Raw genomic sequence first — 13,599 nt, forward strand, 5'->3', positions numbered from 1 at the left:
AACCAATGTAAGAGTAAAGAGATCAGAAATATCTTTTACTATCCTTACTCGTCAACTCTGTTTTTGGTATAGATTCTAGCGCCTCCTTTAACACCAATTTGAAGTATCATAAAATCAACTTCAAGGGTAGCCTAGATGGATAGTGCGTGGTCCTTATTCATAGGGTCCTGGGTTCGACTTCATTAGCGTGCGGTTGTTTCGATTTTGATAAAGTTTTAGTTTTATGATTCTTTTTATATTTACTTTTTTTTTATTATTTTTTTTTTTTACTTTTAATTTTTACGTTATTATTATTATTTTTAATTGCATTCTATAACAATTAAAGTAAAAATAAGTGACGGACGTGTCGGATGACAAAATGCCGGAAGGACTCCCTTGAAATTTTATTAGCCGGACATAATGAAGAACAAAACAATTTTACAATTGTAAAATTAAAGAAAAATATTATAATTAAGGAAAAATAAAAAAAAAATAATTATAAAAGAAAGAAAAAGTTCAATGTCCTTACGAGGATTTGAACACAGAAAAATTACACAAAGAGTAACTACTCTATGCATTACGCTACCATCCTGTCTCGATCTGCGGCGATCAAAAATACTATTTGTTCTACCAACTACCACATCGGCGCATCGAAAACAGAAACGAGAAATTGAAATTGAAATTTGGAAGCCAAAACATTTTTACTACGTCGTGCGAGCAGTCACATATACACACATAGGTTCACATTTTTGTTGACGGATACATGGAAAGAGTTCTAAAAATAGAATCGTATGCATGTGCGTTCCCCCCTCACCAACAAGCTCGACGCAAAAAGTTGACCGTTTTGGGCCCTGATGTCCCATCTATGTACTTTATAATCTTTGATATAAGTAAAGCAATGTGTGTGCAATGTTTCAATTCGATAGCTTTAAAAGTTCATAGAAACAGACAGACAGACGTATCATATCAACTTAGGAGGTGATTCTGATCAAAAATATATACTTTTAAGGGTCAGAGATGTCTCCTTCACTTGCACACTTTAGCACAAATTTATAATTCCCTCTGCAAGGGTATAAAGGACTCTAAATTATTATTGTTGTAGGTCTTTCAGGTATTTTCTTAAACAGCTCAATAATAACTAATAAATATAAGTTTATTTATCTTAAATACTCATATGTACATACTTATTTTTCAAAGATAAAGTTACTTCTACTTACTTATGTGTATATGTATATACATATATAAAATTTCTTGATGCTAACAACTTTTCAGAAATCTTAAAGCTCCTGTAATCAGTTATCAGTGCCAATTTACAGTACATTGACTGCGCTCGCATGAATACTGATCTGCTTATCAGAAACAAAAGCTCGAGCTTAATCTTAAATCCGAGAATGACTTAAAAAGCAGCAGACCTAAGCTTCGAAGCAGCAGTTGCAATTTTTCCAGTGAGTTTTCAAGAAGAAAAGTTGGTCTACAAAAACATACAATTTAAAAAACATGATCCTTCCGGTGGTCGTAATTTCTGTCATTTATTTTATTTCTGCCTCTTTGGGATCGGAAGAAGTAGTAGTCCTTTAAAGTGTGTTTATATACAAAATATATTTATATTAAAATTCCTCAGTCGTGCTACCTATCGGAAGAACAGGAAGACGAGTGTGCTGCTGTCTGTTACCCCATTGTAAAGCCCCTTCTGTGATATTTTGAGAAGAGCCAAGAAAAAGAAGCTCAGGCATCACAGTGCCAAAGAGATTATTTGGAAGTGAAAAATAAATTGCAATCAAAGGATCTTGAAGTGGATAGTTTTAAAGCTGAAATAGACAAGAAAAATTTGCAAATTGATCTATTAAACGATAAAATTGTTGACCTCAAAAAAACAAGTGAACTTAGGGTGCTAACAAATCAATTCCGCGAAGACATTGCAAAATTGAGAGAAATAGTAATAAATGGAGATATTTCAAAGAATCGTGAGAATCAAACTCAAGAAAAATTGGAAGAAAATAAAGTCAAAACTTTAGATGGTCAGACGACCGAAGGTTAGTTTGCAGAACCGACAATTGGCAAAATAAAATTTTGATTTCTAATTTCTTTCAGATCGATGTCCACGAAGCCAAAAAGAAAACAAGGTCGTTCAAGAAATCCGTATCCCAGGTTTAGATCCATTTAAAGTAGTTTGTCTCTCGAACGAGTTAATTGGATCTGGTTGGATGATGGTGTATAATAATTACTTTGGGTTAAATAAATTTAATCGCCAGTATGAGGAATATTCAACTGGATTCGGAGATGCCGGAATGGAGAATGAATTCGTCATCGGTCTCCAAAAGTTGCATCTTCTGACGAATGACAAGCCTCACGATGTCAAGGTATTCTCCAGTGAAGGGCATGAAACTTGCAGAAATTTTGTTGTGGGCAGCCAAAGCGAAGGATATATGGTGAAAAGTATTGACCAGTGTGATGGGTTCTCAAAGCTGGGCCTAAGGCAGGGCTCCAAATTCACCACCTTTTATCAAGATGATGCTGGAAAGCCTTATCGTAATTGGCCGGAGGAAAAACTTTATGGCTGGTGGTTCAATTATAAAAACAGGTGTGTCTTTCTGTGTATTCCTTTTTACGTTTTTTTGTATCTCCAACAGAATTTTTTTCAAATAACTTATATAAAATAATAATTTAAATTTATATTTTCTTTGATAGAACTGATCTCCGTGCTGATGATATTATCTTGAGAATGTATATCAGAAGAATAAATTGAGGTTTGCAAAATTTAATAATTTTGATTTATTTATGTATATTATTTATGTTTTTATATTTTAAATGAAAACAAGAAAGGAAAGCTTGCAGTTAAAATCGGATATATATCGCAAACATCGGATATAGTAGGCCGATCCTTATGATTACATCATAATAAAACCAATTAACTAAAATAAAAAATTTAAAAAAAGTCCCAAACTTCTATCTTCAAAAATACGAAAGTTGATATTTCTACCAAGTACCATTTCCGATCGTTCAGTTATATGGCAGCTATAGGATATAGTCGGTCGATTCTAATGAAATTTGGTAGGTTGGATCAACTGACCCAAAAAATATAATACTATACTAAGTTTCAGCTTTATCTTCAAAAACACGAAAGTTGGGTCATTTTCGATCGTTCAGTTATATGGCAGCTATAAAATATAGTCGGCCGATCCTTATGAAATTGGGCATGTCGTAATGTAGCCAAAAATAGCTTTCGTGTAAAATTTGAACTCTTTAACTCTAAAAACACCAAAGTTATACCATTTCCGATCAATCAGTTATATGGCAGCTATAGGATATAGTCGGCCGATCCGGGTCGTTCCGACTTATATACTGCGTGCAAAGGAAAGAAATTATATTATATAGGAAATTATAGTTTAAACTCATTCGATTAAGATCAAAGAATAAGATTAGATTTTTATCTATGATCTTATGAATCTTTGAACAGGTTCTTTAAAAACTATGGAAAAATATATAAATAAATTTTCAACCCATAAGCATAACAACCTAAGGTTTAAGGAACCTTAGGAGTCTTATGTCGTATCCTAAGAAATTAAGACTCTTATCTAGTCACATTTTTTGTCGATTTACCTTTAGAAAACTTAGAACCATTTTAATGAAATAAGATTTAGAATAATCTCCACAAATATCTTAAATAATTAATAACAAAAAATAATTCTCATCATAAACGTTAATTAATTGCCATTCAAACCAATGGATACGTATATATTTTCTTGATGATTTCTTGGCAACTGAATCACCAGCTTGATTGTTATGAGCCCACTTTTACGCTTCAAACTAAATTACGGATTTTAAGACATAATTAAATCACACTGCCTGATTATTTGTAAATAATTTTAATGACTCTGAATTGAATTCGCAATTAAAATTGGGAGTTACTCGCTGAATTTGAGATTCGGTGGGGTTTTTGTTTTATGATCCAATTAAATTCGGGAGCCGGTTAGGAGCAGTAAGCCTTTCCTGCTTAGGTTCGGACCATTAAGTGCATAAATGATTGCCCTTTGGGGCGCAGGATATGCAGGAATATTTTGGTAATGCAGTAACCTAAAGTACAGTTGCTACACCCATAACTATGGCAATTAATTTAAATTTTAATGCACCAGACAGGACAGGCCCGAGACCGAGAAAGGTAGAGACATCCTGTTTTGGCACATGAATATCCGGTTACAAAGGACCTCACCGGACCGCACCGCACCGTTCCGGACCGGACCGAACAGAGTCCTTTGTCCATTGTCCTTTTCTTGGCCCATTTGCTGGCCGGTCCTGTGCAATCTTTAGACTTTTTTTCGCCCACTCCAGGCCGGCTTCATTATTTTCGTTTCGTTTTGTTTTCATTTCTTTTATTTGTATCATTTGGCAGCCTATACAAATAAATTTTTAATGTCAATGACAAACGCAGGAGCAATCAAAGGAGGGACTGAAAATATTCCTGGAACCGAGAGTTCATACAATACCATAAAATATGGTAACAATTAACAGATAAGATTTTAATTACGTTTTGGAAATGACCGAAAATAATCATTGGAGGTTTGAAATCTCTCATTTGAGAGCCTGTAAGTATACAACGTAAATATTTGTAGCATGCTTTTGGATGCAAACACATTAGAACACATAAATAAATCACATCTCCCTTGCATAAGATGATGACAGGTAATCCGGAAGCTCATTGAATTAATTAATATTTGAAATTCAATTAAATACTCTTATGACCTTAAATAAAATATCTTTGACAAGATGCTTAAATGATATTAAAGGCTTGGCCAGAGACTCGATTGACTGTGAATTAATTTAAATACCTGTGAGTCTGCATGGTTGTATCTACGGTGCACATATTGTATAAGAGGGAGAGGACTCTTCTGTTTAACAATGCCATTTTACCCTTTCAGAACGACAACAATGGCAGCGCCTCCGAAAATCAACATCAACATTAACACAGCCAGCCATCAATGTTGGCGGCCGTATTGGGGCATCATTACCATTGACAAACAAATGTAAATCAATCAGACAGCCAGTCAGCCCGACACAGAAAAATAATATTCGGTTTCTTGAACTACAAGAAGGAATTACCAGGAGACTCGTAATCAACGGCTGGTTTAACGGCTCAATGTTAGCTCGACTTTGTGAATGAAGCTTTGCTTTTTATATTCCAACAAACCTACCAGTATGTAACATTTAAAATAATTTTTCTTCAGTGAGCCGATTTCTTGCGATTCACAAAAAGGGTCTCATCTTGATGGAGCTTATTCCCTTGTTCGTCTCAGCCATGAAGTATTTTAAAGAAATGTTCCGCTCTTTTTAATCTAATTTCTTTCTTTTTGTACTCTAACATTCTTTTGAATGGCGCTGCATTGTTGGATTATTGATGGGATTTGCATCAGGCGGCGGACGGATATAAAATCTATGGCCACTTGGCAAAGGGGGCCGACAGCCCAAGGACACGGGGACTGTTAGGGCTGTTAAGGACACCTGGCCGGCGGTAGCGAGAGGCACATCCATATGGCGAATATGTGTTGACAAGAGGGCGCCACAAGTGTCTAAGGACGATGGAGACATCATCGCCATCGAAGGATACGTCGGGGTCTGGGGGTAGTACAAGGGCGAGGAAATAGGGGAAAAGAATACAGTCGGAGCTTGCTAGGCACACAAACAAGAGAGCTGGCAAATAAAAACTATAGGTGGACGTCAAAAGTTCCATGTTCTTGAAAATATAATAGAAAAGCAAAAATGTTTTGAAGCTGAAAAGTGGGAAGTGTTACTTGCCCTACAAGATTTTTAAACAAGTGTTACATTGTTTTTTATAAAAACAAAAAACTCGTTTTAGAAATTTGTTTAAAAGAAATATTGGAATCTAAAGGAACCGGTAACATATGCCGTGCTGGGTGTTGGAATTTATGCTGGTAACTATGCAAAAAGATATTTTAGTCCGCTATGTTTTATTCCAGGTATTGTGATTCTATAAAGAAGTACAATTTCTATATATTCTATACTATACAATTTTATAATATTGGCAACATTTTGGTTTAAAATTTGTACAAAATAGTAACGATAGTAAAATTTTTGCGCTAGAAAATATGCAATAAAAATGCTTGCTAACTATACATACATATATCTTTAATCTTCTGTTTTAAATTTACGTTTTTATTTTAGAGCCAACTAGTTAAAAACAGTTTAAGTTTGCGACTTGAGTTTAATTTAAATAAATTTAAATTAATTTTGAAGCTTAATTTTTCTTTAAAGTTTTAAAGTAAAATAAAACACTTTAATGTTACTCCAGAAGGTATGATAGTGAAATTTGTATTTGCTTTTATTTAAATCTCAAATGTTCTACAATGATTTCTGTGTTAATTTGTTTGTTTTAAAGATTGTAAAAAAAAAGTTATTTATTTAAAATATACAGGATACTTTCAACGCCTTCCATAGGGTCGGATTATCTGGAACAGCATCGCTGCACGAATATCATCGGGCTGGAGGACAACTGTTGTCTGGCGCTTTCTACCTGCTTGGTTAGCGGCTTTGTTCTCCACCAGCGAAACTGGTTTATTATTACTTTTGTTGTTTTGGGGTCCCAGGCTATGCGGGGTCTGTGGGCGTTGGCCCCGCCCTGTCGCCCACACACATATGCATACGCACAGGCCCCGACAGACATTGCATTGAAAAGTAAAACAATAAAATTGTACATGGCCCATAAAAAAACATAAATATGATGAATGTACCAGAGTGTGAGAAAGAGACAGGTATTGTGGTGTAAAAAGGACGGCAATTGCCTGGGCATTAGTGTGTGTGCTGTGTGTGTGTGGCCCACTTGGGCATTGTTTGTCTGTTCCTGGGTTTGTGTTTCTGTTAGCATTTGTATTGCCTGCTTTTAGGCGCTGTACTCAATGCTGGTTATAAATTTTATCACTATCAACGCTGGATAATAAATTTGTACGCCTTGTGGATTTGTGTAAATTTACCCAACGCACACTCGTACCCCCATGCACCCACACACTCAAACACCCGCACACACCCACACACGCACAAATACTTTCCATATGCTGCTTAAATGCTGTTTCATAGCATACTTTTGTGCGTACGTTTTTACGGGGCAATAGAATGAAGAGAAGAAAAAATACCAAAAATACCCGCATCTGTTCCCTCAAATTGCAACTACGTGCAGCCTGCAACATCCTTCAAGTGTCAGGATAACAAAAAAAAAAAGAATTTATTGGGAGCCAGGACCAAGTTGCTGAAGGGAAAGCTCTTGAAAGATTGAAGCTTATCCAAGGAGTGAAGTGCCCGGCATTCTTCGATAATAAAGTGCTCGACACTGAAAGCTCACAGTCCTGGTCTATTAAACAAGGTTCGAAAAAAGGCAACAGGACCTGGAACAGGTGTATCCTTCAGTTGTACACGTGTATGTTATGCTTCTATTACGAGCACTTTTTCCAAAATCATCAAACAACAACAAAGAAGTGAAAAGAAAATTCTTGCCAAATTGTATCGGAAGGGTTTTCCTTTTTGAATTTGGGCACTCAATATAAGCTTTAAACGAGGAAAGATTTGCATTTTTCTAATTCCTATTCCTATAATAATTTTAATTCCCTGTGTCATTTATCATATACATAAGAATTATCCCTAACCTACCTTTACAAAAACTTTAACTTCAAAATTGATTACATTAAACTAATCGGAGAATCCCCATGGTGATGTTTACCTTCGATTCGCGTGAAAATCACAAATGGGAACCGGAATCGGAATCGGGAATTGGAACAATATGAAAGCAGGAAAAACAGGGAAACACCAAAATGCGGAAATGGGAAATGCATTTTCCAGCGAAAAGCCACAATAACAATTCAAGTGAAAGTGCCAACAATTTATGGACCATATCCCCTCTCACCAGGTGTGCGGTATAGGACATCCATATATATATATATGAAATATATATATTTTTATTGTCACCATGTCCAGCTATCAGCTAGCCCTGTAACCCTTTTCCGGGAGCGATCTGGGTCGCTGGGAAATCGCATTATGCTTTCATCTAAGTTGATTTTGTGGTTCCATCTGTCCTCCGAGCCTTGAATCAAAAGGATACAAGTGCCGAACGGGCCAAAAAAAAAGGCAAAACTGTGTCGAATGTGAAACATGTTTTGGGTTTGGGACCAAATCAAATTTGCCAGCCCTGTCAGGACAGCCACCACAACAGGAGCTGAAGAATAAAAATGGCGAAAAATGTTAACACAAAGTTTGACAAACTGTGGGAGTACCTAGTTTTTTGTTTTGTGTTTATTTCTTTGAGGAAAAAAATCATCCATAAAGAAATCTATAAATTGTAATTAAAAAACTAAATATTTTTAAACTCTGTATATTTTAAAAACAAGACATTAAAAATAAAACTAACAAAAACTAGGAGAATTCAATCAGTTAGTCACATTTTATAAAAATGGCGAGGTACGTTAAACAATTTGGTCTCACTATTATTTAAGATTATCACATTTTTAGGTCGTATATATAGTAAGTTATAAAAACATTTTCATCTCGTACTTTTTTCCATATACCCTTTTCTACAAACTCAGCAGGATACCAAAAAAAAGTGCTACAAAAAAGTGAAAAAAGTACAAGAAAAATAGAGAGAAAGGATTATGCTTCGGGGACGAGTCACGTTCCTGTTTGTCTGGCCAATTACAATTTTATAACAAAATTTTGTCGAAAGCCAAGGGCACATTTTCAGCGAGGATGTTCTCCCAGATATCCTGAGACTGCCTTTTCCAGTCCCCTACTGTCCTGGCGAGCTTAAAACTGTGAATCGAGTGCTGTCAAAGCCGGAAATTTTGACAAAGGCTAATGCAAATTGAAGTGACAATTCGGTTGCCTGGAATATGTATGTATAAACATTCTTGGAACATAAATTATAATTAAGCAGGATTCTGATTGGGATTCGTGTTCTTTGTGTATTTTGTATTTTGCGTATTTTGTTGCGGTTAGTCCCGATGCCCCAGATTTACACAAATTGCTGTTGACAGTCTGTGCCAGAGAGTTGTGAAAACTTATGCATATATTTTGGGGAAAATAGTATCGTGTTGCCGTTTGTTTGACTTTTGGCGAATCGCCTGTCGGATTAGCCAGAGCCAGCCTGGCAAAAACAATATTTAAATTACAAATTCAACAATCGCCCACTCGACGCCAAGGACGACTAGGATGAGACGCCTTCATCTATCAAAATCCATGGAAAATTGACTTGCCAGCCATAAAGTGCAGATAAAATGCACACATACACCTCGCTCCTTGGAGGCGAAAACGATTATGTTCTCATGATCACACTTGGTCTAATCTTTCTTCTCGAAAACCAGAGCCGGCCATGTGTAATGGCATTTTGACAAATTATCCATCCATAAGCCATAAATACACGCCTGCACTTTGCACTCGAGGCAGCTATATCATGTGCTTTAAGTTTTTAAAAAAGGGTGTTTAGGCTTTAAAAAAAATTATTAATTTATTAAATATTTACAAAGGCAAAGTATTTGAAAATATTTATAAACAAGGATTTTAATTTTTTTCTATACAAAAATTCTGTATTGGAATAAAATATACAAAGTATCCACATATCCAAACCACCCTTATGCGAGGATGACTTCTACCGGCCTGACTGAAACTAGGAAGTTATCTCAAGTGCCTCTAATTTTGCCTTCATAATTTGCCATAAAATCCACACGTTCATTTACAAATCATTTATCATAATGCCGCCAACGCAGCTGACAAAGTGGCTTTCCACTTTCCACCCAAGTAGCAGGCACAGGGGCAGCCAAATCGAGGGGGTGTCTCAGATAATACTAGTGTACCAAGAAAAAATATTTTAAGAAAATGGGTCGCAAATGTTTTGTCACACTTTTGAAAAATATTAGAAGAAAGCTATTAGTTTCTTCATTTATTTTCTAAGCTATTTTCTTTCTTTTTTGGTGTGACCAGATTATGTAGAAAACATATAAATCCCTAAAACTTTTTGAATTATCAAGTTATCTTCATATATTGGGTTTTAATTTACTTTTCATTTATAGTGGTTTTTATATAGGACTAAAAAAGTAAATTGTTCCTAGCTTTTTAAAACATATCTAACGCATTGTAAACGATAAAATACTTGAAAAATTTTTCGTATAACCTTTAGAGATGTATTTAGAAAAATATTTTCTGCAATTAAATTAAAATATAAAAATGAGAATTTTCTCCAAGTGTCAGTGGTGTTGCGGATATGTGGGTGTCTGGCAATAGGATGCCTAGTGCCACTTGCGACTTTAATAAAACTTTTCGCTCGGCCTGACAGCCCCGAGAATGGAAAGCGAGTGAGGGAAAACCGACATGAAAAACACTTTTCACGACGCGGAGTGGGCGGGTCCGCCTGCACTCTGGCCTTCTCATTTGTTTCTTGGATAACTTTCAAGGGGGTCCGGGCCGGCTATTTGTCTCCAAGCGAGATTCTTTTCCAACTCGGAAAGGAGACTAAAATAGCTCGGTGTTCCAATTACTTTTCATTCACAGTGTTTCTAACTAAAGTCTATATTATGCGATTATTCAAAGAAAAATAAGCGATTTCTTGGACCTTCTTCATGCAAGCATTTAAGACTGTAATAATAATGTTGTCTTTATAAGACTTTATTAGTTCATTCTGTTCGCAAAAACCAGCGCTTGAGAAAAGTCTTGAACTAAAACTTAGTGGTATGGTGGAAGGGGTCTGGTGGGTAAAGACACTATATTCTTTGTTTTTGACGTTAGCGGCTATTTTTTTGTTACAATCCCTCTATTTTTAGCATGTTTCAGACTTTTTTATCTCATATCTCTTTTGTTTCTGCATTGTTGTTCCGACATATACAAATGCAGCAACAGTCTAAAGTAAGTGTGGCTTGGAGATGGCATAACCTTTTTCTAAAAAAATATTAACAAAAAAAGTCAAACATTTGATTAATTTTTGATCGAAATGATCGGTTATTGTTGGTTTTCATTTAAAAGTTAATAAACTTTTCCCTCTTTTTACTCAGCACAGTTATTATTTATGTTGTGATTTCGATAAGAAATATTTTTGATTTTAGTACTTTTTAATTTATTGATTGTTTTGTTTTCTCGCAGTACACTCTCATCTCTAGTGGCATCTCAGGTGTAATGGCTTCTGAGACTTTCACGCCAAGGTTGCAGAAAAAGGAAACAAAACTGTAGCAAAAAAAGACTGCATGCAAAATGAGTTTGCTGTTGAGATTCAGTCTGCTGGGCTGCTGATAGGGCACACACACAGAGCCACAGTCATCACATGCATTCAAGTGTTTGAGGTAAAATTTCCCCACTTCCTCTTTAACCTTTTTTTTTTGCTAAGCCTCTGGTTGTTTGGGCTGTAGCCTACTTTTTGGGGCAAGGGCAGAGAAATGATTCAATTATTTGCCTTAAATTGGTTGTGCACGAAATCAAGTGTTCTAGAAAAACAGGCGTTTTACTATAAAATAATTGGATTATTTTCCAAGAAAAAGTCCTTCGAATAAAATTATATTCAATGGAAAATAGAAATGTTTATCAACGATATTAGTTATCTTTACACTTTATTTAACTGAAATTCCTTCATTTACTCAATTTATTAATTAGCGACTTATGAATTGCAGCTTAATGTGTATTTTTGCCAGCCTATTAAGCTTTTTTGCAATACTTTCAGAATTGCAATCTTAACGATCTGAGACTCCCCACTTTCCCTGGATTTTGTGCGCTTTTTCCTTCCGTAATGGGATATAAAAAATCAATTAGCTTCCGCTTGAATGCTCAGCTCTTGCAGTCGTTTTTATGTTTTTATGGCCTTCCCCCCAGCACCCGGCTTCATTTGCAATTATTACGCATAATTTGCCAGAGGTCGCTAATGAAAGCGCTGGTCGGATGCGAGTTTGACTTTTTTTTATGGGGAGCGGAGCGCACCGCCCACCAGCCAGGCCTGCTCCCACACAAGAAAATTTTTGCTTAAGCCCAGATCACAGCTTTAATATATTGATGGAGAGCTTCGTTGCTAGTGTATTTGTGTCTGGATTAATTTTGTTTTAGGGCTGTCTTTTATTTCTTAATTAAATATGTGTTTTTGGTTGGTATTTGAATGAGGAAAATAAAATTGTTAAGGTTCTTGCGGAATTAAAATCAATTTGATTTGTGGGCTAAAAAGGAAAGGTGCTTTTTATAGGGACAATTGGAGTGTGACCATGTATTTTCTTTTAAGATAGTGAAAGTGTGAACAGAGAAAATATTGAAAAAATTAAGTTTTAAAAATAAGTTTTAAATAAAATATATTTTTTTTTGGTTGTTTGCAAAGTTTAGGCACTTTGTTTTAGGGGATATTAAAAAGTGTGATCAGGAGTAAACGATATACTTTGCTTTACAAATTATTAAACAATCCAGTAAAAAAATAATAAAATAATAATTACAACCACGGCCAGATTCTATTTCCTAAGTTTAGGTTTTCATCCTTAAAAAATTTCCTAGATAGTTTTTTTGTCATCAATTTTTATTAAGGATGTGATCTATATACATACATATGTATATTATAAAGAATAAACAATTCTAATTTTGGAAAAATGTTCTTAGAGAACCCGTTTAAAATTAAATATGATTTAAATTTATTTTTATATATAGTTTTCTTTTAGTGTACTCACCCAGTATGACCAGCCCGTTGCCAAGTAGTCCAGCGAATCCGATAATGCCGAAAAATACGGGCACTATCGTGGACACAATCCGCTCGAGAGCCACACTCTCCGGATCGTACTCCATCGAATCGTTGGCGTTGTGGTCGGAGGAATATGGGAAATTATTCCCACTACCATTTCCATTGGCACTGCCACTGCCGCTGCTACTGCCAATCCCATTTCCATTTCCATTCGCATTCCCATTTCCATTTCCATTCCCATTGCCACTGCCATTCGCATTGTAATTGTTAGTGTAGTTGCCACCAGTGGCATCCACTGGGCTGCCGTTCTGGCTTGTGGCGGCCAAAGAGGCTCTGGGCCAGCTGCTAATTAGGATGGCCAACAATAGGGCCACCACCCGAAGGTTGCCCATTTTTGGATCGATTCTTTCAATATCTCTATCACTATCTATCTTTGGACAAGTGCGTGGATGGGGCAGGGTGTGGGCTTTTTAATTGGGCCCCTGCCTCCCAAAACGGCTCGCTCTCGCCTTCTAGTTTTATCGATATCCTTTGATTGTATCAAATGCCGGCCACGCCCACCGCATAATTTGCATTTCCGTGAGTTATTTATCCGTCCGCCTGCAAGAGACAAATAGGAGTAGAGCCATAAATAATTTAGATGCAGATACAGATGCCGAGATACGGATACAAAGATGTGCAGATACAGATACGTGGCCATAGAGGCAAGGCAAATAAATCCCCATCTCTATCGGGGTAATAAATGGACGAGAACAGTCAAGGCCAACCTGCCACCCACACCCCCACGACCCACCCCATGTACGTGGGAGGTTGTTTTGGTTTGGTTTTTATGTTTTCAAAGTAAAATATTAGCCACAGTGGGTTAAGTAATGAAAAGTTGGGCTATTTATAATTTATTTATCATTAATTAAGTTTCTTTAAATTGTATTATAATT

General features: G+C 35.9%; 1 protein-coding gene across 3 annotated transcripts in view; it reads right to left on the minus strand.

The window, feature by feature from the left end:
* AstA-R1 (allatostatin A receptor 1) overlaps window positions 1–13,599 on the minus strand; it is a 99,804-nt gene that overhangs the window by 25,212 nt on the left and 60,993 nt on the right. For all 3 annotated transcript variants that reach the window (XM_070276401.1, XM_043213124.2, XM_070276402.1), the window contains one exon: window positions 12,654–13,264. In XM_070276401.1, coding sequence (XP_070132502.1) covers window positions 12,654–13,056 — 403 coding nt within the window. In that variant the 5' untranslated portion in view covers window positions 13,057–13,264. The remainder of the gene's footprint in view (window positions 1–12,653; window positions 13,265–13,599) is intronic.

The sequence above is a fragment of the Drosophila bipectinata genome, chromosome XR, assembly GCF_030179905.1.
Source record: "Drosophila bipectinata strain 14024-0381.07 chromosome XR, DbipHiC1v2, whole genome shotgun sequence".
NCBI lineage: Eukaryota > Metazoa > Arthropoda > Insecta > Diptera > Drosophilidae > Drosophila > Drosophila bipectinata.